Consider the following 24,007-nt stretch of genomic DNA (forward strand, 5'->3'; position numbering starts at 1 on the left):
CTGCAGCATCAGGCAGAGCGGGGGTCCAGGCAAGGCAGCTCCCTCCCCTCTGCCCCTCTCTACCCTTCCTGAGGCCCTGTCAGGAGCAGGACCCTATGCCTCTGTGGTCTTGCCCCCTTTGCAGGCAGTAGGTGGCCCTGCAGTCACACAGCTTGGAGACACCATGAGTCCTGGCGGCCTGTGTGCAGAAAGGCACCAAGGGCCCTGGAAGCCCAGTGTGGGAGGGGCGGGGTCCAGGGACGCCGGGAGGGGAGGTCACGCGGCCTCTGCGGACAGCACCGCCCCGAGGGTGCCCTGGAGGTGGCTGTCACCTGACCTTGGGCAGAGCCACAGAGCAAGGTCCCACTGCCGGGCGCGGTGGCTCACGCCTGTAATCCCAGCACTTTGGGAGGCCGAGGCGGGCGGATCACAAGGTCAGGAGATCGAGACCACGGTGAAACCCCGTCTCTACTAAAAATACAAAAAAAAATTTAGCCGGGCGAGGTGGCGGGCGCCTATGGTCCCAGCTACTCGGGAGGCTGAGGCAGGAGAATGGCGTGAACCCGGGAGGCGGAGCTTGCAGTAAGCCGAGATCGCGCCACTGCACTCCAGCCTGGGCGACAGAGCGAGACTCCGTCTCAAAAAAAAAAAAAAAAAAAAAAAAAAAGCAAGGTCCCACAGTGCTCAGGGCTCAGGAAGGCTCCAGCATCCGGGACACAGCTACCTGTGGGCTCTGTGGGGGCCCACCTCCGCCTCCCACTAGTCTTGCAACCAGAAGAGCTGGACCAAGGCAGCCCCCACCACCGCCACCAGGGTCAGCACCATGAACACCACTTTGGCCACCCAGACGCCGTAGCTCACTGCCCACAACTGAGCCGGTGCGTCGGCTGGGATCATCCCGGTCAGGTTCAGCATGTAGCCCAGTGTCCAGCCAATGTCCACACCTCCCGCCTGCAGGACACACGGCTGCTCAGGGCTGCGGGGCAGCTACCCCAGGGCCACGACCCGCCCGCGCCCAGGGAGGCAGTCACCTGACCTGCTTTCGGAACTCGAGGCTGGGCCAGGTCTCCTCGCTGAACCTGTAGCCCTCATGCAGGAGGGTAAGGATGTACAGGCCTGAGGCACAGTAGTCTCGCAGCCAGCGGTCCTGCCCAGGGTAGCTGGCCTCCACCTGGGGCCCAGGAGGCCAAGGTACCAGGTGAGGACCCCCCGATCCTCAGTCATGGGGGGACTGCCCCATCTGCCCTGGCCAACCTGACACCCAGACAACAAGAGGGTGCTGGGCAGTGGTCGAGAGCCCCTCCCTGGCCCCGCTGACCGGTTAAATGGTGCGGGCTGCAGCCCCCTCTTGGCGGGCCAGAGGCTGGGCCCAGCTGCAGCTGCGGTCACAGCCTCCTACCTGGAGCGGCACGGCCTAGAGCTGTTCTCTGCCCGTGCCTCCCCTGGCCCTGCCTGCCGCACTGCCCGCCGCGATGCCCAGAATGAGGCGCCAGCATCCTGCACGGGGCAGCCCTGCCCCCTCAGGGACCCTCACTGCAGCCGGGGAAACCGGCGCCCACCCACCAGTTTCCAGGGCCTCTGGCAAAACTCCCAGATGGTGGCGTTGACCGTGCTCAGGGGCTGCCCGGAGGTGAGGTTCAGGAAGTGGAAGGTGTAGTAGAAGTTGGAGAAGGCCTGGGCGAGAAGGAGGCGGCTGTGCTTCGCTGTGGCTACGCTGGGTCAGATCACCACCCCACCCGGGCTCCCAGAGCCTCCAAGAGCCAGCCTGGGCCCCTCCTGGGCCTGCTGCAGTCAGACAGGCACCTGGGGCCCCACAAGGAAGCCGGGACCCCTTTGGGGCGGGGGGCGGCGTGGGAGCTCACGTAGAACTTGCCCTGCAGCGGGGGCTGGTAGATGCCGTCGAAGGCACAGTCCTCCCGGCCCTGGCAGCTGGAGAAGTTGAAAAGTTCCCGGATGGCTGAGACGCAGGCCCCAGGGTTGCCTGTCCCTTCAACTGTGAGGTTCTGGGGGAGGCTCGGGGGGGGTGTGGTGTGGACACAGGGTGACTCGTACAGTGGGGCCAGGGCCAGTGTGGTCTGGTAGCCGCTGAGGTAGCATGGGTGACGGATCAGGGCAGCCGGGCGGCTCTGCAGAGGGCAGGAAGGCCTGAGCACCAGCCCCACACCCGCAGCCCTGGGCGCCCTCCCCGGGGCCGGATGACCCACGCCAGCCCCGCGCCCATAGCCCTGGGCACCCTCCCCGGGGCCGGATGACCCACGCCAGCCCCGCGCCCATAGCCCTGGGCGCCCTCCCGATGGCTGGATGACCCACGCCAGCCCCGCGCCCATAGCCCTGGGCGCCCTCCCGATGGCTGGATGACCCACGCCAGCCCCGCGCCCATAGCCCTGGGCGCCCTCCCGATGGCCCGATGACCCATGCCAGCCCCGCGCCCATAGCCCTGTTCCCACAGCCCCGTGCACCCTCCCCAGGGCCCGCTGACCTGCACCAGACCCACAAGGAGCCTGCTCAGCATCTGGTCCCGCCCGAAGCAGAGGTAGCTGTGAGTGTAGACGCTGTAGTTGGAGCCATAGAGGCGAAAATCGGCCCGGGTGCTCTTGTCCAAGATAGGGCCCCCAGGCACGAAGGTGATCTGGGTGGAGGCTCCCCCCATGTCCAGGGCGCCCACCAGCGTCTCCTCCGGAGGCTGGATCCATTCTCCAGTGAAGGAGTACTGGGCACAGAAGGGGCCACTCAGCTCGGAGCAGCCACCCGGACCCCGCCCTGGTCAGCCAGCCCCAGACACCGGCCCCTCGCAGACCAGCCCCCGCCCTCGGGCTGCCTGTCGCACCTTGACCAGCGTCCCCAAGCCGTAGTTGACAGTGATCCAACCAAAGGCACCTTCATCCTGCCCCGCCAGGAGCTCGGCACCCCAAAAGTCCACGGGAGACCGGCCCAGGACCTGGGTGACTGCTGCGAAGATGTCCCGGGCCTGAGAGCTGTTCTTCTGCCTGGGCACAGAGGACCAGGGACTGGAGCTGGCTGGAAGCCTGGGCCCGGCCCCACCCTGCCTGCCACGCTGGTTGAGACCATGGTTTCTGCAGCCATGCCCTGTGGGTGCCAAGGCCATGCCCGCCTCACCTGAGCAACCTCATGCCAGCCGTGGCCCCCAGGAACATGGGTGTTTTCCGATGCTGGGCCTCTGGGATCAGCACCAGCGCCTCCTCCAGGCAGCCCCGCAGGCTCTCACCAGCCTGTGCAGGGTCAGAAGTGTAGGAGGAGATTCCAGGCCCTGGAACAGCAGCCGGGGACAGAGCTCCAGACCCCACAGGCTGGCTGGGCTGAAAGGCAGCTCCCAAAGACGTGGCCACCTCCTGACCCCCGGTGTGGCCACCAGCCAAGGGCTGCGTGGAGCGCTCAGGCTAGAGGAAGCAGGAAGGACCCTAACCCGGAGCCTCTGGAGGGTGCGGCCCTGTCCAGACCTTGTTTTCAGACTTCTAGAATGCTGAGAAATAAGGTGCTATTGTTTTAAGTCCCCAACTTGTGGTAATTTGTTACCAGAGCCCACAGGAAACAAATTTGGGGCCTCCTGTTTTCCCCTCTCAAGATCCTGGAGTGCAGGACCCCTGTGGCTACCAGCTTCGGCCACCAGCACCACATGGTGCCAGGTTGGGGAGCACCAGGGGCCAGAGAGGGTCAGGGCCGAACGCAGCAGACGCTGGGCAGACCCAGGCCAGGCCATGAGAATCTGACTGCTCACTGGGACCTCGGCCGTCACTGAACCTCTCCAGACCCTTTCCGTGCATCTGGGAAATCCCAGCCAGGCAACAACAGGCAGATCCCAGCACCGGGCTGCAAAACTGCCCACTAACCTTCCACCTGGCAGGCCAGGGCCTGGCTGACCACACCAGTGCCATTCTCCTTGTCCGCCGGCCACTGATACAGGAAGAGGGACGTGTGGGAGGAGCCCGCATCAAACACGATGCCAAACTGGGGAGACAGTGGGATAAGTGGGAGGCAATACCTGTGGACCACGCCCGGCCTCCCCTGCCGGCGGGGACGCACCTTGATGTCCGTGGGCAGGAGCACGCTGGTGGCCTCCACCAGGAGGAGAATGAGTGCAGTGAGGCCCGAGACCCCCGAGGCCCCCAGTATGGCCAAGAAGACCTGCTCCTTCCGGGACAGCCCCATGGCTCAGGTGGTCCTGGTTCCTGTGGGGGGACGGCCGTGGGCACCCAGGCTGCACTCGGTGTCCCCGCCCCCATCTCCCTGGAGATGGACCCCTGGAGAGCCACTGGCCTTAGAGGCATCCCCGGGGCTCAGACAGCCTCCCGTGGCCAAGGACCACTCCCTGGGAGCCACACCTGCCGGGGGTGCCACGGGCATCAGAGGGCCCTGTGGGAGGGGGTGGGGGGACAGCAGGGGCCTCATCGGGGGACATGGCCTCAGCAGGATCCAAGTAGCCCCCTCGGATCCCCTTGGATGGGACTGGCGGAGCTGCCCTCACCATGTGATGGGGTCACCCTGTGTCCCCACCCTTTGGTCCTGCCTGTCCCGTGCCAGCCTCCCCAGGGGCAGCTCCAGCCTGCACTGGGGGCCCAGGGCTCTGCCTCCTCTCTGCAGCCCCCACCCCAGGCTCTCCCAGGGTGAGGTTTCTCTCTGGAGCCCTGAGGGGGCTGCCTGGGGACTGTTGCCAAGGGGTGGCGGGTGAACCCAGGGTGAGGCCAGTCATCCTAGGAAGAAGTGAGGCTTCTTAACGACATCGGTTTCTCTGGAAATCCAGCTCTAGGCTTCTCTAATCTGACTCTGCACCTTCTTAACTGGCGCCAGATGGCCCCTGGGAGGGAGGTGGACCCAGGAATGCCACCTGAGGGGCCTGGGCTTCTCTAGCCCTGTGGCCCAGGTGTCCACCTCCTCCTCTGCCTGGATGCCCAGCAAGGCATCTCAGCTCTCAAACTACCCCAGGCCTATCCTGTGCCACATATAGCCCCACTTCACACAGGTACCACTGCCCAAAGGAGTGGTCAAAGCCAGAAACTGCCACCAAGGTCCTGGCACCCGAGCCCCACGTGACTGTGTCCTGTCGTGTTCCCCCGGGACATGTTGCACCCACACGGAGTGGCAGGCGTGGGTGCTGCCCTGGTCCTGACCTCGGGCTCCTGGGCACATGGAAAGTGGGACATGCTGTGGGGTCCTCATGCAATTCTGTATGTCGGGGGGATACAAGCCCATTTTAAGGAGGATAGATGACAAAGGCCCAGAGAGGACAAGTGGCCGGTCCAGTCCAGACAGGGCCCAGCCTGTGTCCCCAACTGGCACCCAGGCCACAGGCCACCTCCTAGGGACAAACAGGTGACAGGGGCCAGGAACACAGGGACTCCACATTCTGATGTAGCCACCTGAGACCCCCAGACCTGAGCCTCCAGGAAGGCAAAGAGGATGGGGCAACCTCCCCCACACTCAAAAAACCCCCCAGACCAGAACAGCCCCCCAGATCAGAACAGCCCCCTAGATGAGGACAGTCCCCCAGACCAGGACACCCCCGCAGACAGAACAGTCCCCCAGACCAGGTCAGCCCCCCAGACCAGGGCAGCCCCCCAGACCAGGGCAGCCCCCCAGACCAGGACACCCCCTAAGACAGAACAGTCCCCAAGACCAGGACAGCCCCCCAGACCAGGGCAGCCCCCCAGACCAGGACAGCCCCCCAGACCAGGGCAGACCCCCAGGACAGCCCCTTGGCCCCTCACCTGGGCTGGCTGTCCACTTCCCTGAGCAGCAAGAAGGAAGCTGTGCTCAGGCGTGTCTGTGTCCGGCGCACCCGGCGTCCAGCCTCTCCCTGCCCCTGGGTCCAGGACAGCTGGGGTGGGAGGGGCGGGGCGGTGACACCCTCCAGCGATGCGCTGTGCACCTGGCTCCAGGGCCCGCAGACTGAGGTCAGCGCCCGAGGTCGCCCCGCCCCCTCCACCCTCGGGTCCGCCGCCCAGGGTCTCCCCGCATCCCCCACCCGCGAGTCCGTCCCGGCGCCCAGGGTCGCCCCGCCGCCGCGGGGTGGGAGGCAGGAGAGGGAAGCTGAGCAGAAGCCTGGAGCTGCGAGGGGCAGGACTCCGGGACCCCGCCCCGCACCGCCTGCAGCCGCGCTCAGGGCCCCGGCCCGGACTTTGCCCCCCGCGCCGCCCGGCCCGGGCAGGTCGGAGTCAGGTGACCCCGAAGGTCCGGCCCCGGGCGGGGGCGGAGGCGCCTGCACCCCGCGGCGTCGGTCGTTTCCCACTTGGAGCCACTGCGCCCTTCCCGCTCGCCGGGGGTCCCGGGGCCGCTGCCCAGGGTAGGTCGGGGCCCGGCCTCTGAGGGGGTCGGGGCCGGGGCTGGGTGGGGCTGGGGCGGGGCCGAAGATGGACCCAGTCGGGGTCGGGCTGGGGCAGGGCCGGGGCGGGGTCGGGCGCAGGGGAGGGCGCAGGGCGGGGCGGGCTGGGGCTGGGGGTGTTGGGGGCGGGGAATAGGGTGGGGGGAGATGAATTCCTTTCTGTGTGAGATCCAAGACCTCTTGGGGTCTCAATCAGGACTCCCTTTTCTGGTAGCATATCTGGTGTCATGTTTGTGCATTTTTGTGCTTTTTCTTGGTGATTTCACTGTTCATAATGGCCTCTCAGCATAGTGCAGAAACGCAAGGAGGCTGAAATGCACCTTACAGAGAAAACGCACGTTGGATAAGCTTCATTCGTGCAAGAGTTAGTGCTGTTGGCCATGAGTTCAATGTTAGTGACACGATACATATTAAGTAAGGTGTCCTTAAACAAAAATACACATAGGCCGGGCGCGGTGGCTCAAGCCTGTACTCTCAGCACTTTGGGAGGCCGAGACGGGCGGATCACGAGGTCAGGAGATCGAGACCATCCTGGCTGACAGGGTGAAACCCCGTCTCTACTAAAAATACAAAAAACTGCCGGGCGAGGTGGCGGGCGCCTGTAATCCCAGCTACTCGGGAGGCTGAGGCAGGAGAATGGCGGGAACCCGGGAGGCGGAGCTTGCAGTGAGCCGAGATCCTGCCACTGCACTCCAGCCTGGGCAACAGAGCAAGACTCCGTCTCAAAAAAAACAAAACAAACAAAAAAAACACACATAAAAGAAGGTTTTATTAATATATTGACCATTTGACAAAACCGTGACCAGAAGCTTGCAGGAACGTAACTTTGCATTTCTCTTAGGAGCAGCAGTTTAGCATATTCACTAATCCAGTGTTTGCAGCAACTTTATACCACATAGCTGCCATGGATAGTGACAATCAAACGTGTTTGTTGAGGATTTTTGCAGTTGTGTTCAACAAAGTTTTGTAGTTTTCTTTTTCAGTCCTGGTTTCTGTATGGGGATAATGCTGGGCTTATAAAATGAGTCTGGGAAGTTGTCCTTCCTTTTTTTTTTTTTTTTTTTTTTTTTGAGACGGAGTCTTGTTCTGTCCCCAGGCTAGAGTGCAATGGCGTGGTGTTGGCTCACTGCAACCTCTGCCTCCCGGGTTCAAGCGATTCTCCTGCCTCAGCCTCCCGACTAGCTGGGACTACAGGCGCCTGCCACCGTGTCTGGCTAATTTTCTGTATTTTCAGTAGAGATGGGGGTTTCACCATGTTGGCCAGGATGGTGTCGAACTCCTGACCTTGTGATCCGCCCACCTTGGCCTCCCAAAGTGTTGGAATTACAGGCGTTAGCCACGGCGCCCAGCCTGTTGTCCTTGTTTTATTTTGTGGAAGGGATTTGAAGAATTTGTATTAAATTTCTTCTTTAAATATTTTGTGTAATTTGGTTATAAAACCATCTGAGTCAGTACTTTCTTGTTTAGAAAAGTTTTAAAGTACAAATTCAGTTTCTTTAACAGTTAATAGGATTGTTCAAGTTGTCCGTTTAATGAGTTTTGGTAGTTTGTGGCTTTCAAGGAATTGGTCTATTTCACCTAAGCTGCTAAATTTATGTGAATACAATTATTCATAGTACTTCCTGGTTATCCTTTTAATGTCTGTAGGGTCTGTAGTGATAACCCTCCCATTCCTCATATTGGTAATTTTGTCCTTTCTCTCTCATCAGTGTTGCTAGCTAGAGGTCTATCCAATTTATTCATCATTTCAAAGAACCAGCTTTTTGTTTCATTGTTTTTTCTTTTTGGTTTTTGAATTATTTTAATGCTGTGCTTAACTGTATTTCCTTTCTTCTGCTTGATTTGAGTTTATATTTCTCCTCCTTATCTGGTTTCTTAATGCAGAAGTTTACATTATTGACTTGAACCTTTCTTTTTTTCTAATCTAAACATTTGTGCTATAAATTTCCCTCTAAGCGCTGTTTAGCTCTCTCAATTTTTGATATGCTGTATTTTCATTGTATTCATTATATATAGATATAGATATATAGATATATAGATTCTTTTTTTTTTTTTTTTTTTTGTGAAACAAATTCTCACTCTGTTGCCCAGGCTGGAGTGCAGTGGCACAATCTAGGCTCACTGCAACCTCGGCCTCCTGGGTTCAGTTGTTTCTCCTGCCTCAGCCTCTGAGTAGCTCAGATTACAGGCGTGCACCACCACACCCAGCTAATTTTTTTGTATTTTTAATAGAGATGGGGTTTCGGCTGGGCGCGGTGGCTCACGCCTGTAATCCCAGCTCTCAGGGAGGCAGAGGCGGGAGGATAGCTTGAGCCCAGGAGTTCGAGACCTGCCTGGGTAATATAGCGAGACCCCGTTCTCCACAAAAAAAGGAAAAAAAAAAAAAAAAAAAGAGATGGGGTTTCACCAGGTTGGCCAGGTTGGTCTGGAACGCCTGACCTCAGGTGATCTGCCCGCCTCAGCCTCCCAAAATGCTGGGATTACAGGCGTGAGCCACCGTGCCCAGCCAATTTTGTTTTAAATTTGCTAAGGTTTTTTTGTTTTCGAACCACAATCTGGTTGATCTTGGTGCTGCTCCATGTGCATTTGAGAAGAAGCTCAATGTTGCCATTGGTGGGTGCAGTGTTCTCTAAGTGTGCTTGTGTCTAGCTGGTATTATATAAATACATGTTGGGATTTATATCTTGCTGATTGTCCATTAGTTCTATTACTGAGAAGAATGCTGGTGTCATCGTGAATGTGTTCACTTCTCAATTCTGTCGCGTTTTGCTTCCGATATTTTATTTTATTTTTACTTTTTAATTTTATTTTTTGAGACAGAGTCTTGCTCTGTGGCCCAGGCTGGAATGCAGTGGCACGATCTCAGCTCACTGCAACCTCCACCTCTTGGGTTCAAACGATTCTCCTGCCTCGGCTTCCCGAGTAGCTGGGATTACAGGCGCCCACCACCAAGCCCGGGTAATTTTTGTAGTTTTAGTAGAGATGGGGTTTCACCAGGTTGGCGAGGCTGGTCTCGAATTCCTGACATCAAGTAATCCGCCTGCCTCTGCCTTTCCAAGTACTGGATTACAGGCGTGAGCCAACGCACCCAGCCCACTTATTCTTTTAATCTTTTTTTGTTGTTCAGATGGGATAATCTCTGCTGATCTGTCTTCATATTTACTGACTCCTCCCTTTGCCATCTCCATTCTGCTACTGAGTCTGCTCAATGAAGTTTGTTTGTTTTCTCAATTTTGGTTATTGTGTTTTTTGGTTCTAAAATTTTCATATGGTTCTATTTATTTGGTGAGACTCTTTTCTTCTTTTTTTTTTTTTTTGAGAGGGAGTCTCGCTCTGTCCCCCAGGCTGGAGTGCAGTGGCACAATCTCAGCTCACTGCAAGCTCCGCCTCCAGGGTTTACGCCATTCTCCTGCCTCAGCCTCCCGAGTAGCTGGGACTACAGGCGCCCGCCACCTCGCCCGGCTAGTTTTTTGTATTTTTAGTAGAGACAGGGTTTCACCATGTTAACCAGGATGGTCTTGATCTCCTGACCTCGCGATCCGCCTGTCTCGGCCTCCCAAAGTGCTGGGATTACAGGCTTGAGCCACCGCGCCCGGCCTCTTTTCTTCTTATTTATTTATTTTTTTTTGAGACAGCATCTCACTCTGTAACCCAGGCTAGAGTGCAGTGGCAGGATCATGGCTCACTGCAGCTGTGAACTCCTGGGCTCAAACGATCCTCCCTCCTCAGCCTCCCAAGCTCAAGCGATCCTCCCTCCTTAGCCTCCCCAGGAACTGGGACCATGGGCATGCACCACCGTGCCTGGCTGATTTTTGTTTTCTTTTAGTAGAAATGGGGTTTCACCATGTTGCCCAAGCTTCTCTCAAACTTCTGTGCTCAAGTAATCCATCCGCCTCGGCCTCCCAATGTGCTAGGATTCCAGGCATGAGTCACCGCACCCGGCCTTTGCTGAGACTTTCTATTCTAACATTTTAAGTGCTGACGATGGCTCAGTTGGGCATTACTATAATAGCTACTTTAAAATCTTCAGGCCGGGCATGGTGGCTCACACCTGTAATCCCAGCACTTTGGGAGGCCAAGGCACGTGGATCACCTGAGGTCAGGAGTTCAAGACCAGCCTGGTCAACATGGTGAAACCCCCGTCTCTACTAAAAATACGAAAAATTAGCCAAGCGTGGTGGCGGGCGTCTGTAATCTCAGCTACTTGGGAGGCTGAAGCAGCAGAATTACTTGAACCCGGGAGGTGGAGGTTCCCGCGCCCGGCCCAAAGTTGTTTTTTAAAATTTTACTCATTGAAAATTTTTTTCTTGGCCGGGCGCAGTGGCTCAAGCCTGTAATCCCAGCACTTTGGGAGGCCGAGACGGGGGGATCACGAGGTCAGGAGATTGAGACCATCCTGGCTAACCCGCTGAAACCCCGTCTCTACTACAAAATACAAAAAACTAGCCGGGCGAGGCGGCGGGCAGCTGTAGTCCCAGCTACTCCGGAGGCTGAGGTGGGAGAATGGCGTGAACCCAGGAGGCGGAGCTTGCAGTGAGCTGAGATCCAGCCAGTACACTCCAGCCTGGGCGACAGAGCGAGACTCCATCTCAAAAAAAAAAAAAAAAATTTTTTTTTCTTGAGACAAGGTCTTGCTCTGTCACCCAGGATGCAGTGCAGTGGCATAATCTTAACTCACTGTAGCCTTGAATTCTCGGGCTCAAGTGATCCTCCTGCCTCAGCGTCCCAAGTAGCTGACACCACAGGCCCGCACCACCACCATGCCCCATTACTTTTTTTTAATTTTTTTGTAGAGACAGATTTTGGGGCACCCCCTGGTCTAGCCGCACGTATGCCCCCCAGTGGTGGTTCTGGGAATGACCAAGGTTGGCTACTCAAGTCAGTTGTCTGGGTGAGTTAGAGTGAGACACACACAGACACACTTCGCAGGCGCACCTGAGGGTTGGGGGGCGTTGGGGGTGGTTTTCGGGTACTTCTCGGCTCCCGGGCTCCCCAGACCTCCCTTCCCAGCCCTCAGGCCGGAAAGCGGGTTGACAGAGCACACAGAGACAGGAGATTCCACAGCGGAAGGGGAGCTGACCCGCCTGCGGGCAGGCACCAGGACAGGGGCAGGGAGCCACTGGGGCCATCTTGCCCCTTTCAGGGTCAGGTTGTATGTCTGCTCTCTCCTGCCCCCGCAGAGGCAATGCTAACAGCAGAGGGGTGACTGCCACAGCTCCCTCCAGCACTGCGATTATGTCTCCGTATTTATTCCTGCTCACGGGGGTTTTACCTTACAGACAGGAGTCACACCTGTGATTCTTGCCCTTAGAAGCTCCCGCATCCCGGCAGGAGGTCCCCACACAGCCCCCAGACCACACCCCAGGTCTCAAGGGTGGTCGCTCTGCGGGGTGCACGTCCGGCCACGGGGCCACCTGGGGGGCTCCTTGGGGTTGTGTCGTGAGCGTGGATGTGCAGGCCTGGGCGTCTGCACTTGAGAGCGGGACCGGCTAGAGCAGGGCAGGCAGGTCGCTGGGGCAGGCGGGGGCCTCCTCCCGTGCCGTTCCTGAGTAGCCACAAGAGTGCATCCAGGCAGGTGGCAGGCGACACTCCACACCCATGCGAGGCGTGACCCGGTCACTTGGAACAGCTGGATTGGTTGCATCTTCCTCCTTAGCAATAAGCCTCACGAGCATCAGATCCTTCCGGGAAGGCCATCGTGCGATCAGGCCGTACCCGGATCAGCAGGCACGGCACAGCGGGGCAGTAGACACCCTCAGAAAAGGTGCCAGGGGGTTGCTGGGGCTGGATGGCTTGTGTACTCATCAGTCACGATACTTCAAGAGCTGTTACCAGATTACCTTCAAAAAAGGCTGTAACAAGCCGGGGCAGGAGGATTGCTTAAGGCCAGGAGTTTGAGACTAGCCTGGGCAACACAGTGAGACCCTGTCTCTACAAAACATAAAAGAATTAGCCAGGCGTGGTGATGCCTGTAGTCCCAGCTACTCGGGAGGCTGAGCGGATGGGAGAATTGCTTAAGCCCAGGAGGTCAAGGCAGCAGTGAGCCCCAGCCCGGGTGACAGAGCAAAACCCTGCCTCAAATTAAAAAGGGGGTTACCTTGTCGCTTTCATTGGCCTTTCCATGATTCCTGATGGGATGAGGACTTTCTTCAGGAATTACTGGCCAGTTTCCTGCTCTGTGAATGATCCCTCCACATCTCTGCTCACTTTTCCCTATTGGCTTTTGTCATTTTCTTTAGCAATATATAAAAGCACTTTAAATCTTAAGGACTTTAATTGCTCCCATGTATGGCCAATATTTCTTATTTCTTTCCCAACTATTTCTGGCTGCTGCTGCTGTTTTTGTATTTCAAGGGAGGCGAGGGCAGGTGCAGCAAAGTAGCCGAGGTTGCCCTGGTCACCAGCCCCCGGCCTGGCCCAGCCTGCCTCTGCGTGGGGCCACCTCCTTCCCCATTGGCACTTCTGCGTCTGCGTCTGCTCCTGGGGCTGCTGGCTTCCATGTCTCTTCCTCCTTCTTCCCCCGGCGGTTATGGCATGAGGAATGGAACCTCGTGGACCACATATAATACCCCCCAGGCCTTACTCGCTCCAGCAGACCCTACGGACTGGACTGTGTGGGACAGGCCTGCGGCCACAGCAGCCACCAAATGGGTTGGGACTGCAGGGTCCCTGTTAGGGCAGGGACGGGGGAGTGTCTGGCTGTTCTGGGACTCTGAGCTCAGGTGACGGATGGATGTGCCTTTCAGGACTGCAGGTGACGGACGGACATGCCTTTGGAGCAGTGCAGTGTGTGGGCACGTGGCAACCTCGCGTGCCGTCCTACTTTGAGGAGCGCCACCCTCGAGGCCTGCGTGGCAGCACCAGCAGATTCCAGGCAGTGGCGACTTGTCTCATCAACTCTGCAGAAAGGAGACGCGAATCCCCCCATGATTTCATGATATGTCACTTTCAAACAGTATGGGCCACTGAATAACAGAAAGTCTATAGGCATTTGGTATTTACCTAAAACTTTATACATTCAAATTGGCACCAAAACCTGTCTCCTCCCGGACTCCATCTAGAATGTCCTGGAGCAGCTGGAGGTGGCTCCCAGCACCCCGGGCCTCAAGCCTGCTAGGCTGTGCCAGGCTGTGCAGCCTGCCTCTGCGTGGGGCTGGCACACCTGGCAGGCCCCCTGACCCTGACCCTAGCCCAGCTGATACCTGTTGTTCCATCCCCCAGCCACAGGGCAGGGAACCAGCTGGTAGCCAACCTGGCTGTGCCCAGTAGTGGTTTGGACCCTGGGGACACCTGAGGTTGAGAGAGTGGCCCCCATCTGTGGCACACTGCTGACTGCACACACAGGGTGGCCTGAGGGGGACAGGGGAAACGGGCTGTCTCTGCTCTCCCCTCCAGACCTGGTGTCCCCCTCTCTGAGACTGCGCCCCCCCCCCAGCCCTCCTGCAGCTCCTCTCCATCCCCTCCCACGTCGGCCCCCCCGGCTGTGCCCTGAGGGGTGGTCTAGTGGCCCGGCTCCAACTCTCTCCAGGCAGGAAGGCCCTGCAGCAGTGACCTCAGAGGAGTGGGCCCAGAAGCTGGGCCTGGGGCGGCCCCTGGAGAGCACTGAGAGGACAGACCCATGCAGCGGCCGAGGTGGAGGATCAGGTTTAATGGTCACTATGAGGGGTATCGTACACCGTTCCGAGCCCGGCCCCCGCCCCAGCCCTCCCTCAGCCGGGAACACAGCCAGGTGCCCTCAGACCCCTGGCTCTGCACAAGGGGGGCCTGCCCCCTACCCCAGCTATATACACGAGCGCCCATCCTGCCGACTGTGGACAAAAGCTGGGAGCTCCTCCGAGTCAGGAGCCCCTACAGTCCACCAGCTGCGCGGCCGGGTCCCGGGGCCCACTGCGGTACCGGTGAGGTTCTTGAAACCCAGGACCCAGCCCCAGCCGGGCCCCTGCCAAGCCCCAGGCCTCTGTGCTGGGATGGAGCCTCCAGATTGAGGCTGGTAAAAGCTGAACTCAACAGCAGCAATGAGTGTGCTGGGTGAGCTTGGGGGGATGGGGAGCAGGCCCCACCCGGAGCCTCCTCTGAAGGAGGGGATGCTGCGCCCTTCCCTCCTGCTGCCCAGATGTCCCTGCCGGGTCTGGCGCCGGCTGAGGTCTGAGTAAGCGGGGAGAGGGGGTGGCAAGAGAAGTGGAAGTGAAAGCACAGACAGTCGGAGACTTGGCCAGTGCAGACAAAGCCAGAGACTCGGCCAGTGCAGACAGAGCCAGGCTGGGCAGCCTGGCGACGCTGGCCCCACACACACGGGCCACCCTGGTGCTGGTGATCGATACGGCAGGGAGGGGGTGGGCAGGGAGGGTCCTGAACACATGTGGGCTGCTGGGCTGGGGTGCCTATGCTGTAACTAGCAGCACAGTGCTTAACTAGTTAACAAGAAATGCTGCTTCCCTTTGAACTGTTTCGGGGGTGTAGAAATTGCACTTATTTCTATGAACCCCATGGAGGGGATTCCCAAAGCCGAGCCTCCAGGCGAGGCATGGCAGGTCAGTGCCTGGCCGCTGAGCATCCACGGGCCATGGGGCGGGATCCTCCCGGCCCCCAGGGACTGAGGCCTCTGTGGCCATGGGTGCGGTGAGGACCGGAACCCACGGGGGGAACCTGAGCAACGTCTGAGGTGCCCTGAAGTGGCTCCAGGCAAGACCAGAGCCGCACAGTCCCAGGGAGCACGAGGCGGCCCAGCCCCAGGTCCCTGTGCAGACGGAGCGGCCTGATGGCGACTGGGCGGAGGCCTCTGCCCCTCACAAGACGTCGTCAAAGTCCAGCAGCTTCGAGTGCTGGCGGCTCTTCCAAAGGCGATACAGCCGGAAGTCAAAGTACGTCTCGATCATCTGCTTCCCTGGGCGGAGCGGGGGGCAGGAGGCTCAGGCCTGGCCAGCAGCCTCGGGATCCCACCCCACCGAGGCCCCACAGTGGCTGCAGAGCTTGGGCCCAGCCTGGGTAACTCACCTTGGGCTGAGAGCTCCAGGGGTGACTCGAAGGTGACCCTATAAGGAGTCATGAGGGTCCTGAGGTTCTGGAACAGCTGGAAGAAGGGGGGTGCCATGAGTCTGAGGCAGAGAGATGGGGAAGGAGGAGGGGAGAAGAGATGGGGAGCAGGGCCCACCCTCTTTTCTCAGACCCCCCAAACCTGGCTGCACTCAGGCAAAAGGGATTTCTAGGGGAATGCCCGGGGCAAGGAAAAAAAAATGCCAGGAAACACGGAAGGCCCTGCCCTGTCTGTCCACGTTGGGGGTTTCCAGAGGCCTGGGGTGGGGCCTGGGAGTCACTGTACCTTCTCCCCATTGGGGTTCCCCAGAATGTAGCAGCCCATGATGTGGATGACGTTTGGCTCTGGGTTCACTTTACTCATCAGGCGGCTCAGCCGCTTCCAGAAGCTGGTGGAGAGGGGCGTGTCACCCAGTGGCAGGGACAGGCACCCCGCTCCACAGAGGGGACCGTGGGGGAGGGACACTCCGGAGCCTGGACTCTGCCTCCAGCCCTCCCCGCGCCCAGGGCACCCGGCTTCTCACTGAATCATGTCCTCTTCCTTCTCCACTTTGGCAAAGGTGGCCACCTTGTTCTTGAGCAGATAGAGGTGTCCAGGGCCTCCCTGTAAGAAGCTGTGGTCAGGCACCTGCTCCTCCTTCCTCCCCCTCTCCCACACACATGCACTCACGCACACGCATGGGAGGTGTTTTTGGTCGTCCTCTCCTGGCCATGTCTCTTCCCCTTGGTCTCCCTGACCCTACGCCTCTTCCCCTTGGTCTCCCCTCCAAACACCTCTTCTTCTTCATCTCCCCCACCACATCTCTTTCCCTTGGTCCTCCACAACGTCTACATCTCTTCCCCTTGGTCCCCCCCTCACCATGTCTCTTCCTCTTGGTGCCCTCCCAGGTCTCTTCCCCTTGGTTCCCCCACACCATGTCTCTTCCCCTTGGTGCCCTCCCAGGTCTCTTCCCCTTGGTTCCCCCACACCATGTCTCTTCCCCTTGGTGCCCTCCCAGGTCTCTTCCCCTTGGTTCCCCCACCCCATGCCTCTTCCCCTTGGTCTCCCCCAACTTGACCTCTTCCCCTTGATCTTCCCCCACCCTGCCACGATTCTTCTCCTGGGCCAGAGAACACTGAGCCCCACCTGGCAGAAAATCAGCATCTTCCAGATCTTGGCTCCCTTGTGGTAGACATTCAGCTTCCTCTCTATCTCCTCTGTGGGAGAGTGGGTGTGAGCGCTGCGGCTCCCACCCCAGCCCCAGGGGCACCCCCTGCCTGTGTCTGCTCTCCCAGCCCCAGGACCAGCAGAGAGGGGCCAACGACACACATACCAAGGATGTCCTCGAAGGTTGCGTGCTCATGGTCCTGGGGACAGACACAGGCCACAAGGCCACATCAGGGCTGCATCAGAGCCAGCAGCGTCACAGCCCGCTGGGGACCTGGGGTGCCAGCGCTGGCCCAGCGTGGGGCTGCAGGAGGGGATCTGTGGGGGCAGGCCTGGGGCGGGACTCACGTAGAGGATGGGGATGATGGAGGGGTCGTCCCGGCGGATGATGGTGGGGATGTACTCAGCCTTGGGCACCTTGGAGGAAATGAGCTAGGGAGACAAAGAGCTGCTCAGGGGCCCCAGGCCCATCCAAAAGCCGAGGGGCTGTGGGAGCCCCCATGAGGCTACCTTCTGGCTGCCAGGCAGCCCAAGGGTACAGCCCTGTGAGACCCCCTCCCGCAGGCAGCCGGAGAAGGCTGCGTGGTCCCAGGCAGAGCTGGCTGGGCTCTTGGGACAGGGCTGAGTCCTGCTGGGGTGCAGAGGAGCACTGCCCGGGCTGGGCCTCACCATGACCTTTGGTGGCACGAAGCCCTCGGTGTTGCACGCCACGGCCTCCAGGCCCTTCTCCGTGTCCCAGTCCAGGTCCTCGAAGGCCTCGTCCAGCGTGCAGTGGGAGCTCTGCAGGTCACTGCCTGGGAAGCAAGAGGGTCACCAAGACAGCAGGCCTGCTAGCACCTCCTGTCCTGGCCACGGCCCCGAGGCCCACGGGGCCCGAAAGGCCCATCCCGGAGGGTCCTCCAAGCAAGTGAGAGGACTATGCAGAGGCCGCCGCCAGCCCGGCAGGACAGGCCTGCGGACACCACTGGGTAGCGGCCTGATGTGGGGAGGGAGACCCTGGTGCCAGGCTGGTGGACGGCGCGTGCAGGCATCAGCTCCAGCCAAGTCGGCAGGGCGCCTGGGAGGGAGTGGGGGCGGGCACTGCAGTCCCCTGCCCCTCAAGGCCTCTTGCGAGTGGCAGTGGGTACAGCCCTACAGGCGCCCCCGGCCAGCACTGCCGCAGCCGTTAAGTTAGCCCCATTTTTGAGATCGGAGATGCTGAGGGCGTCCCCATCTCACAAATAGGTAAACCAAGGCTCAGAGTGCAAAAGCGCAGCCCAGCGGCCCTGGCAGGGGACCCCCAGCAGGGGTCTAAGGTCTAGGGGAGGCTCTGGGAAAGATGGGCGGGCCTGTGCGGGGCACCTACTGTCTCGGGAGTCGTGGGAAGTATCGGCTTTCATGGGGGTGGGGTCGCTCCAGGACCGGCTGAAGCTCCGCTCGCGCCGCTCAGCGAACGCTGCAGAGAGCAAAACCCGCATTAGCGAGCGGGCGAGGTGGGGCCTCTGGAGACTCAGGCCCCAGGCAAGGGGACCGCGGGGACCCTGGGCAGAAGAAGCCGATGTGGGTGTGGCCTGAGGCACAGGAAGCAGACACGGACCGGAGACTCAGTAGGTTCAGGGGCAGGATCTGCGAACACTGGGGCGGGGCCAGAGGCGGAGTCTGGGAGAGGAGGAGCCTGTCGGGCTGGGGGCGTGGCCGGGAGGGGGAGGAGCCTGTGCCAGGCTGGGGGCGTGGCTGGAAGGGGAGGAGCCTGTGCCGGGCTGGGGCGTGGCTGGCAGGGGAGGAGCCTGTGCCAGGCTGGGGGCATGGCTGGCAGGGGAGGAGCCTGTGCCGGGTTGGGGGCGTGGCTGAGAGTAGAAGCCTTGTCGGGCTGGGGGCACGGCTGGGCGGGGAGGAGCCTGTGCCGGGTTGGGGGCGTGGCTGGGAGGGGAGGAGCCTGAGGCAGGGCCTGGCTGGGGTTAGGGCGGGCGGGGCGGGGGGGTCGTTCTCAGCACAGCTAGCAGCACGCAAAGCCCCAACCAGCCAAGCGCAACGCCGGCCCCCCACCCCCGCCCCACAGGGCCTTACTCTGGGCCTTCACCCTCCGGCTGCCGACCATGCGCAGGTGTTTGCGGAAGTTCCTGGGGGAGGAAGTGAGGGGCTGAAGGCCTTGAGGGGGTGGCGGCAGCCCCTGCCCACCTAGTCCCGGTCGGGCTAGCGCTCTACTCTCACCCCTTCGGTGTGGGAAGCCAGTGCTCTCCCTGGCTCCTGGCACCACCTCCCACCCAAAGGCAAATCCCACCCAGTGCTCTCCCCACGAGAGCCTTCCAGGGCTCCCCTTCGCCTCCAGAACAAAGGTGCAGTGCCTGGCGCTCTGGATCAAGCTTCCTCCGAAGCTGCATTCCCAGGCTCTGACCTTCCATCCTCGCCCGGGACTCACACCCTGAGCCTCCACGCCCATGTGGCCGAGGATCCAGCCTGCCTGCGCTGCAGCAGAGCGGGCTCCTGTCTGCACCACCCCATGGCGGGCTGGGGGCCTGCAGGAGCCCCCTCTCCTGCTCTGTGTCCTTGAGCCACCTCAGGGGCAGGTCCTCTCCTCCACCAAACTTTGGACCCTGCCAAGGCCCAACATCCGAAACGGGCAAAAAAGTTCCCCAGACATAGCTCTGTAGTTGGAGCGGGGGAGGGGCCTTGCCTCTGGCCCCATCCCAGACAGAGACCCGTGCCCTCGGAATGCAGGACTGAAGGTGAGATGCTTTCCTGCAGCCCGGGCCACATGGCCTCTCCTGCCTGCCACGTCCCCAGAGCAGGGCCAGGCCAGTGGTCGCCACCACCCTTCCCCCATCAGGTCTGCCAGGGCCGAGGGGGCCCAGGCCAGGCCAGCACAGACCAGAGATGGACCCTGGTGGCGAGTGGCTGGCAGGCCCTACCTCTGGATTACAGACGCGGAATCATTCTCCCGTTTCCGGCGCTTCCTCTCCGCGTAGCCCCTGAACACCCTGGGAAACCACCGCGAGTCAGCACTGCCCTTGGCCAGAGGCAGGAGGGACACAGACGTGGGGACAGTGGTGCGAGCAGAGGGCCCAGCAGGGCGTCTGGGGCATGGGGCCAGGCAGAGGAGTCCCAGCCTGCCTCACCTGTTGAGGCCCAGCTCCCGGCAGGCCCTGCTGTGACCTCGGTGCCCGCTGGGAGCCAGGCCCACAGAGAGCGGCACTCCCTCAAGACCCAGGTCCCTGGCCTGCCCAAACCTATTTGGGGGTGGGAGGGTCTCCCCAGGGACAACGGCTGTGCCCTTAGGCACCAAGTCATACAGGTACTTACGAGATGCTGAAGCCAGGGCCAAAAGGGATGGCGTGAGAGAGAAGACACAGTGAGCTCAACCCTGGGCCTCCCCTCAGCCCCCACCCGGCCCCTGCAGTTCCCTTCTTGTCACTGACCCAGTAGATCCCTCACAGGTAACCCAGCCGCCAGCAGGATGCTGGCTACACTGCCAGCCAGCCCTGAATAGGCAATGGAAGCTTATGTCACTGCAGCCCATGCCACCAGGACCGGTTGCTGAGACCGGGCAGCCTGAGGCTGGGAGTGGGGTGGACTCCCCCTGTGCAGGGCACTTCTTTGGTGTGGGGGCCACTGCAGCAAAGGGAACTTCCCTGGAAGGAACCCCAAAACAGAAAACCCAGATGTATGTCCAGACAGAGAAGAGCAGGTCCCTGGGGGGACCCCAAAACTCTCATTACCTGTGGCACATATGAAACAGAAGTAGGCTTCTATTTGGGGGTTGAGGGAGGGCAGACACAGGCTGAGGAGAGGGGATGGGAGGAGGAGAACCACGCCACACCCCACACCCCACTGACAGCTCATCAGCTGCAGCCCTGGGCCGGGTCCCCTGACCAGAGGACTGTGGGGTGGCTGGGCACCAGCCATGGGAGGGGAAGAGCAGCCAGCCATGGCCTCCCTGGCAGGCCTGGCACAGGATGGGCACATGGGGCTGTTCAGAAGCAGCCACCCTGGTAGGCCCAGAGGCTGGGAAAAAGCCGTGTTTCCTGAGCAGCAGAAGGAGGCCACCCGGCCCTGACCCCACATCGTGGAACAAGACTCACGCTTGCATAGTTGTGGTTGCTGTCTGGAAGCTGAAAAGATTTTCCTTGGGGAACCAGGTACGAATGGGGATGTCGTCTAAAAGAGACAAAAAGGAGCGGTGGCTGGGTGAGCTCTCTCCCTCCCTGTTGGGAAGCAGATGCTTCTGAGTCCGGGGGTCAGCGGCAGTGGGCAGCCAGGGCGGGTGGGGGGAGGCTGGCGCAGGGTGGCATCCCCCCACGGGCCCAGAGGGCAGTGCTCGAATGTCTGCTGCTCACTCACCAAGACCACGGTCTTGGTGACTTGACGCTTTGATTTTTTTTGGCTTAACTTTCCCTTTGGCCACCCAAAGTTTGAGGAACATTCCTTTGAAAGCACGGTCTGTCTCCAGGAGGCCCAGGAAAAAAATGCATCTGTTTCCCTCGGGCATCTGAGGCCTTCTCCACAGCCCCCATGCTCTAGCTGGAGGCCCTCGCTGAGGCTAGAGACCACCTTGCTGAGGGTTGTCCCCTTCCCAGGGGCCCCACAGCCTTTCCCTGATGCCCAAGTGTGGGGACCGTGGAGTGACTTTCTGCCTGGTGGACAAGCTACCACGCAACTCAACAGTCCTGGGGAAACGGGCCCACTGCCTGGCTGGGCCCCAACAGCTTCCCAGGACTCTTGGAGGGCAGCCCAATCTCCTGATTAAGCGGTGTTTCCTCCCTATATATCCCTTAAGATCCTCCCAGGCCCCCTCCTCTGGGAAGCACTCCTTGATTGACCTGGTGCTAGCAGGGCCAAAGCGGACTGTGAGGCCTGGCAGATTTTGCTGAGGAGCTGAGGGAACTCACAGCTCATAGGGTGTGGAGGCAGCAGCAGGAGCCTGCTGGGTTTAATCTTGAGTCCGCTGGCATACTGTGACCTGAGCACCCATCCCCTGTTCCAAGCCTCACAGTGACTGCTGCTGTCAGACCCTGGCAGTGGCATGCACCCCCAAACCTGTCCATGCCCCGACACAAGCCCCTCACCAGACACACGGTCAACACTGTACATCCTCTCCAGCTTCTTGCGGCGGCCAGAGGTCTCAGGCAGAGGCGGCTGGTCCAGACCAAAGGCCCGAGGGGTGGGGCCAGGAGCCAGCTGTGCACATCCGGGGCATTCCTTGGAGCCCTGGCGGCTGCCCGCCCAGCTCTGGCAGGGCCTGCTGACATCCTCCCGGCTGCCGCCAGGGCTGGCGCGCAGGGGCTGGCTGTGGTGGTGAGGGTGCCGCTGCCGCCGCCCCTTCACCACCGCCAGCTCAATGGCCTCCGCCTCGGGGCTGGGCAGCAGGGCAGGCTCCCCAGAGATGGTGTACACTCGAGGCTGGGGGCCCTCGCCTGCGGGCTTCCTAATGCCGGGCTCCTCTGAGAGGCTGCCCTCGTAGCAGCCGTTGGAGACGAGGGACAGGCGGCGCTTGTTCTGGGGGGCCGGCTGCATCTCGGGGGACCCGTCGTGGCCAGAGTAGGCATCAGCCAGCAGGTGATCTGGGAGAGACACTGGGTGAGCCTGCAGCGGCGTGGCCCCCCGCTGCTGGTTTCATAGCAGGCCGAAGGCAGAGAATACCCAATGGGCACCTGGCATCTGTGGGGGGCTGGGGCTGCTCAAACCCTAGTCACTGGCATGTTTCTGAGCCCCTCACTCCTATCTGGGCCTGAAGCCCCTGCATGTGTGTGGGGGCGGGGTGACTCCGCGCTACCTGTGTGTGGTCCTGCTGGGTAGGAACACGCAGGCCACCCCCCAGCCTGCGATCGCACCGTTTGCCTGGTGCCAACTTCCCCCTCCCCCCACCAGCTGGCCCCCAGAGGCAGTGGTGCCAGCCCTGGGGGAGCCAGGAGGCCTGTTGCCATGCCAACGGCCCAGGCGGGGTGGGTGCCATGGTGACGAGCGGCTGGGAACTGCTCCTGGGGCTCGGGCAGGGAGGGCAGGGGATGTGAGGAAGCCAGGCCGGCAGGGCGCCCGGCCCACGCGCAACCAATGCCCCTCACGCTCCACCCCCGGAGGCAGGGATCAGCATCCCCTGGGCTGGGGGGTCTGGGCGGCCCTGGCATGGCCTCGCGTGCCCTACCTGCGCCGTTGCGGTTCTCAGGGTGACTCTGGGACAGGTACTCTCCAAACGCTCGAGCTGCTCTGAGGGTGGACAGAGAGGGCACAGTCGGAGGCCACAGCACGACCCTCCCAAACACAGGGCGGCACAAGAGCCGGGGAGCCGGTCCCCAGCCAGGCCTTAGGCGTCTGGAGGGAGGGTCGGGGGTCGCCCCCTCCGGGAGCCCACACACCCTTGGTACTGGTGCGCCCTGGCCAGGCCTGCAGGCCCGGCCCCTGCCCGTTGCCCCGTGGAGAGGGGTCGCGAGGCTGGTTAGCTGCTGTTCCCTGGGGAACCGAGGCCACTCCCGACCCGGGGGGTGCGCTCGCCCACCATGCGCTCGCGAGGAGAGGGGACAGGAGGGCAGGGCAGGGGGCCAGGAAGAGGGAGGCGCGGCGAGAAGCCAGAGGAGGGGGCGCGGGACGCGGGGAGGGCGCCGCAGTGGGAGAGGCTGGGGCCCGGGAGCCCGGGGAGCACCGCGGGGCAGGGGCGGACTCGGGCGGGGTCGGGGGTCCGGGGCGGGGTAGCACTCACCGCACTTTGGCCGCCACCGAGGACATGGCCTCGCTCCTCAGCGCCCTCCTCCTGGAGGCGGCGGCGCCCATGGTCGAGGCGGCGGCGCATCCCCCGGGCCTCAGAGCGCGCCCCGCGCCCGCCGCCTCCGCCGGGGTAGCCGCGCCGCGCCGGGGGTCGCGCTTGGGCTTGGGTTCGGGGTCTCGCTCGGGCTCCGACTCGGGCTCGGGCTCGGGCTCGGGGTCGGGCCCGGGCCCCGCATGGCCGCACCCGGCGCTCCGCGCGTGCCGCCGCTCCCGGGAGAGCGCTGCCCGGACCGAGGGCTGGCCCCGCCCATCGTGACGTCAGGACCCGGGCGGGCTCGGAGGGGCACTCGGTCCCGCCCACTGTGACGTCAGGGCCCGGGAGCGCTCGGAGAGGACAAGTGACCCCGCCCACCGTGACGTCAGGGCTCGGGTTGGGGGCGGGGCCGGACGGCCTGGCTCCGCGCCCTCTCGTCCAGGCCTCCAGAGCGGGGAAACTGAGGCCAGCGGCCGCCTGTTCGCAAAGTCCTGGGCCCTCGGCCCTCATGATCTGCAGGGGTCACAGGGCGGCCGATTCTCCCTCCCCTTACACAAAAGGGCTCCCTGTGCAGTTTGGGACCTGGAAACTGAAGGGGAAGCCGGTTTAGGGGCACCCAGTGTGCTCGAGGCCAGAGGGAGCCAGAGGGTCCTGTCCTGGTCCTGGGAGCCACAGCTCCACGCAGACTCTGGGAGCCCTACCTGCCTGGCCTGCAGTTGCCACCCTAGGGGCTCTCAGGCCCCAGCAGTGGGGTCATTTGAGGATGGCTGGGGACTGCCCAACCTCGGCGACCACCCATATC

At 61.4% G+C, this 24,007-nt stretch overlaps 2 protein-coding genes across 8 annotated transcripts; both read right to left on the reverse strand.

Annotated features, from left to right (window-relative positions):
• Positions 1-19: 19 nt before the first annotated feature.
• LOC105471991 (ectonucleoside triphosphate diphosphohydrolase 8) lies at positions 20-5,798 on the reverse strand. Its single transcript, XM_011724920.3, has 10 exons — positions 5,703-5,798; positions 4,021-4,166; positions 3,828-3,945; positions 3,097-3,247; positions 2,807-2,966; positions 2,459-2,689; positions 1,842-2,105; positions 1,543-1,653; positions 1,016-1,150; positions 20-930 (listed from the first exon to the last, which is right to left on the reverse strand). Exons 2-10 carry the CDS (start codon positions 4,144-4,146, stop codon positions 739-741), a joined length of 1,488 nt encoding a protein of 495 aa, XP_011723222.2. The 5' UTR covers positions 4,147-4,166; positions 5,703-5,798; the 3' UTR covers positions 20-738.
• An 8,144-nt stretch (positions 5,799-13,942) lies between these two features.
• Positions 13,943-23,469, reverse strand: LOC105471993 (NMDA receptor synaptonuclear signaling and neuronal migration factor). 7 transcript variants are annotated; one of them, XM_011724924.3, is made up of 16 exons: positions 23,167-23,468; positions 22,615-22,676; positions 21,539-22,033; positions 20,814-20,912; positions 20,555-20,630; positions 19,385-19,453; positions 18,543-18,595; positions 17,842-17,931; positions 17,166-17,290; positions 16,845-16,928; positions 16,663-16,696; positions 16,476-16,546; positions 15,874-15,953; positions 15,636-15,738; positions 15,311-15,386; positions 13,943-15,200 (listed from the first exon to the last, which is right to left on the reverse strand). In XM_011724924.3, the coding sequence occupies exons 1-16, from the start codon at positions 23,235-23,237 to the stop codon at positions 15,103-15,105; spliced, it is 1,686 nt and encodes a 561-aa protein (XP_011723226.1). In that variant the 5' UTR covers positions 23,238-23,468; the 3' UTR covers positions 13,943-15,102. The 7 variants fall into 7 exon arrangements, with proteins under 7 accessions (XP_011723226.1, XP_011723230.1, XP_011723228.1 ...); XM_011724928.3 differs by lacking the exon at positions 17,842-17,931 and having other exon boundaries at positions 23,167-23,469; XM_011724926.3 differs by lacking the exon at positions 19,385-19,453.
• Between the last annotated feature and the right edge of the window lie 538 nt (positions 23,470-24,007).

This window comes from Macaca nemestrina, chromosome 14 (genome assembly GCF_043159975.1).
Source record: "Macaca nemestrina isolate mMacNem1 chromosome 14, mMacNem.hap1, whole genome shotgun sequence".
Taxonomy (NCBI): domain Eukaryota; kingdom Metazoa; phylum Chordata; class Mammalia; order Primates; family Cercopithecidae; genus Macaca; species Macaca nemestrina.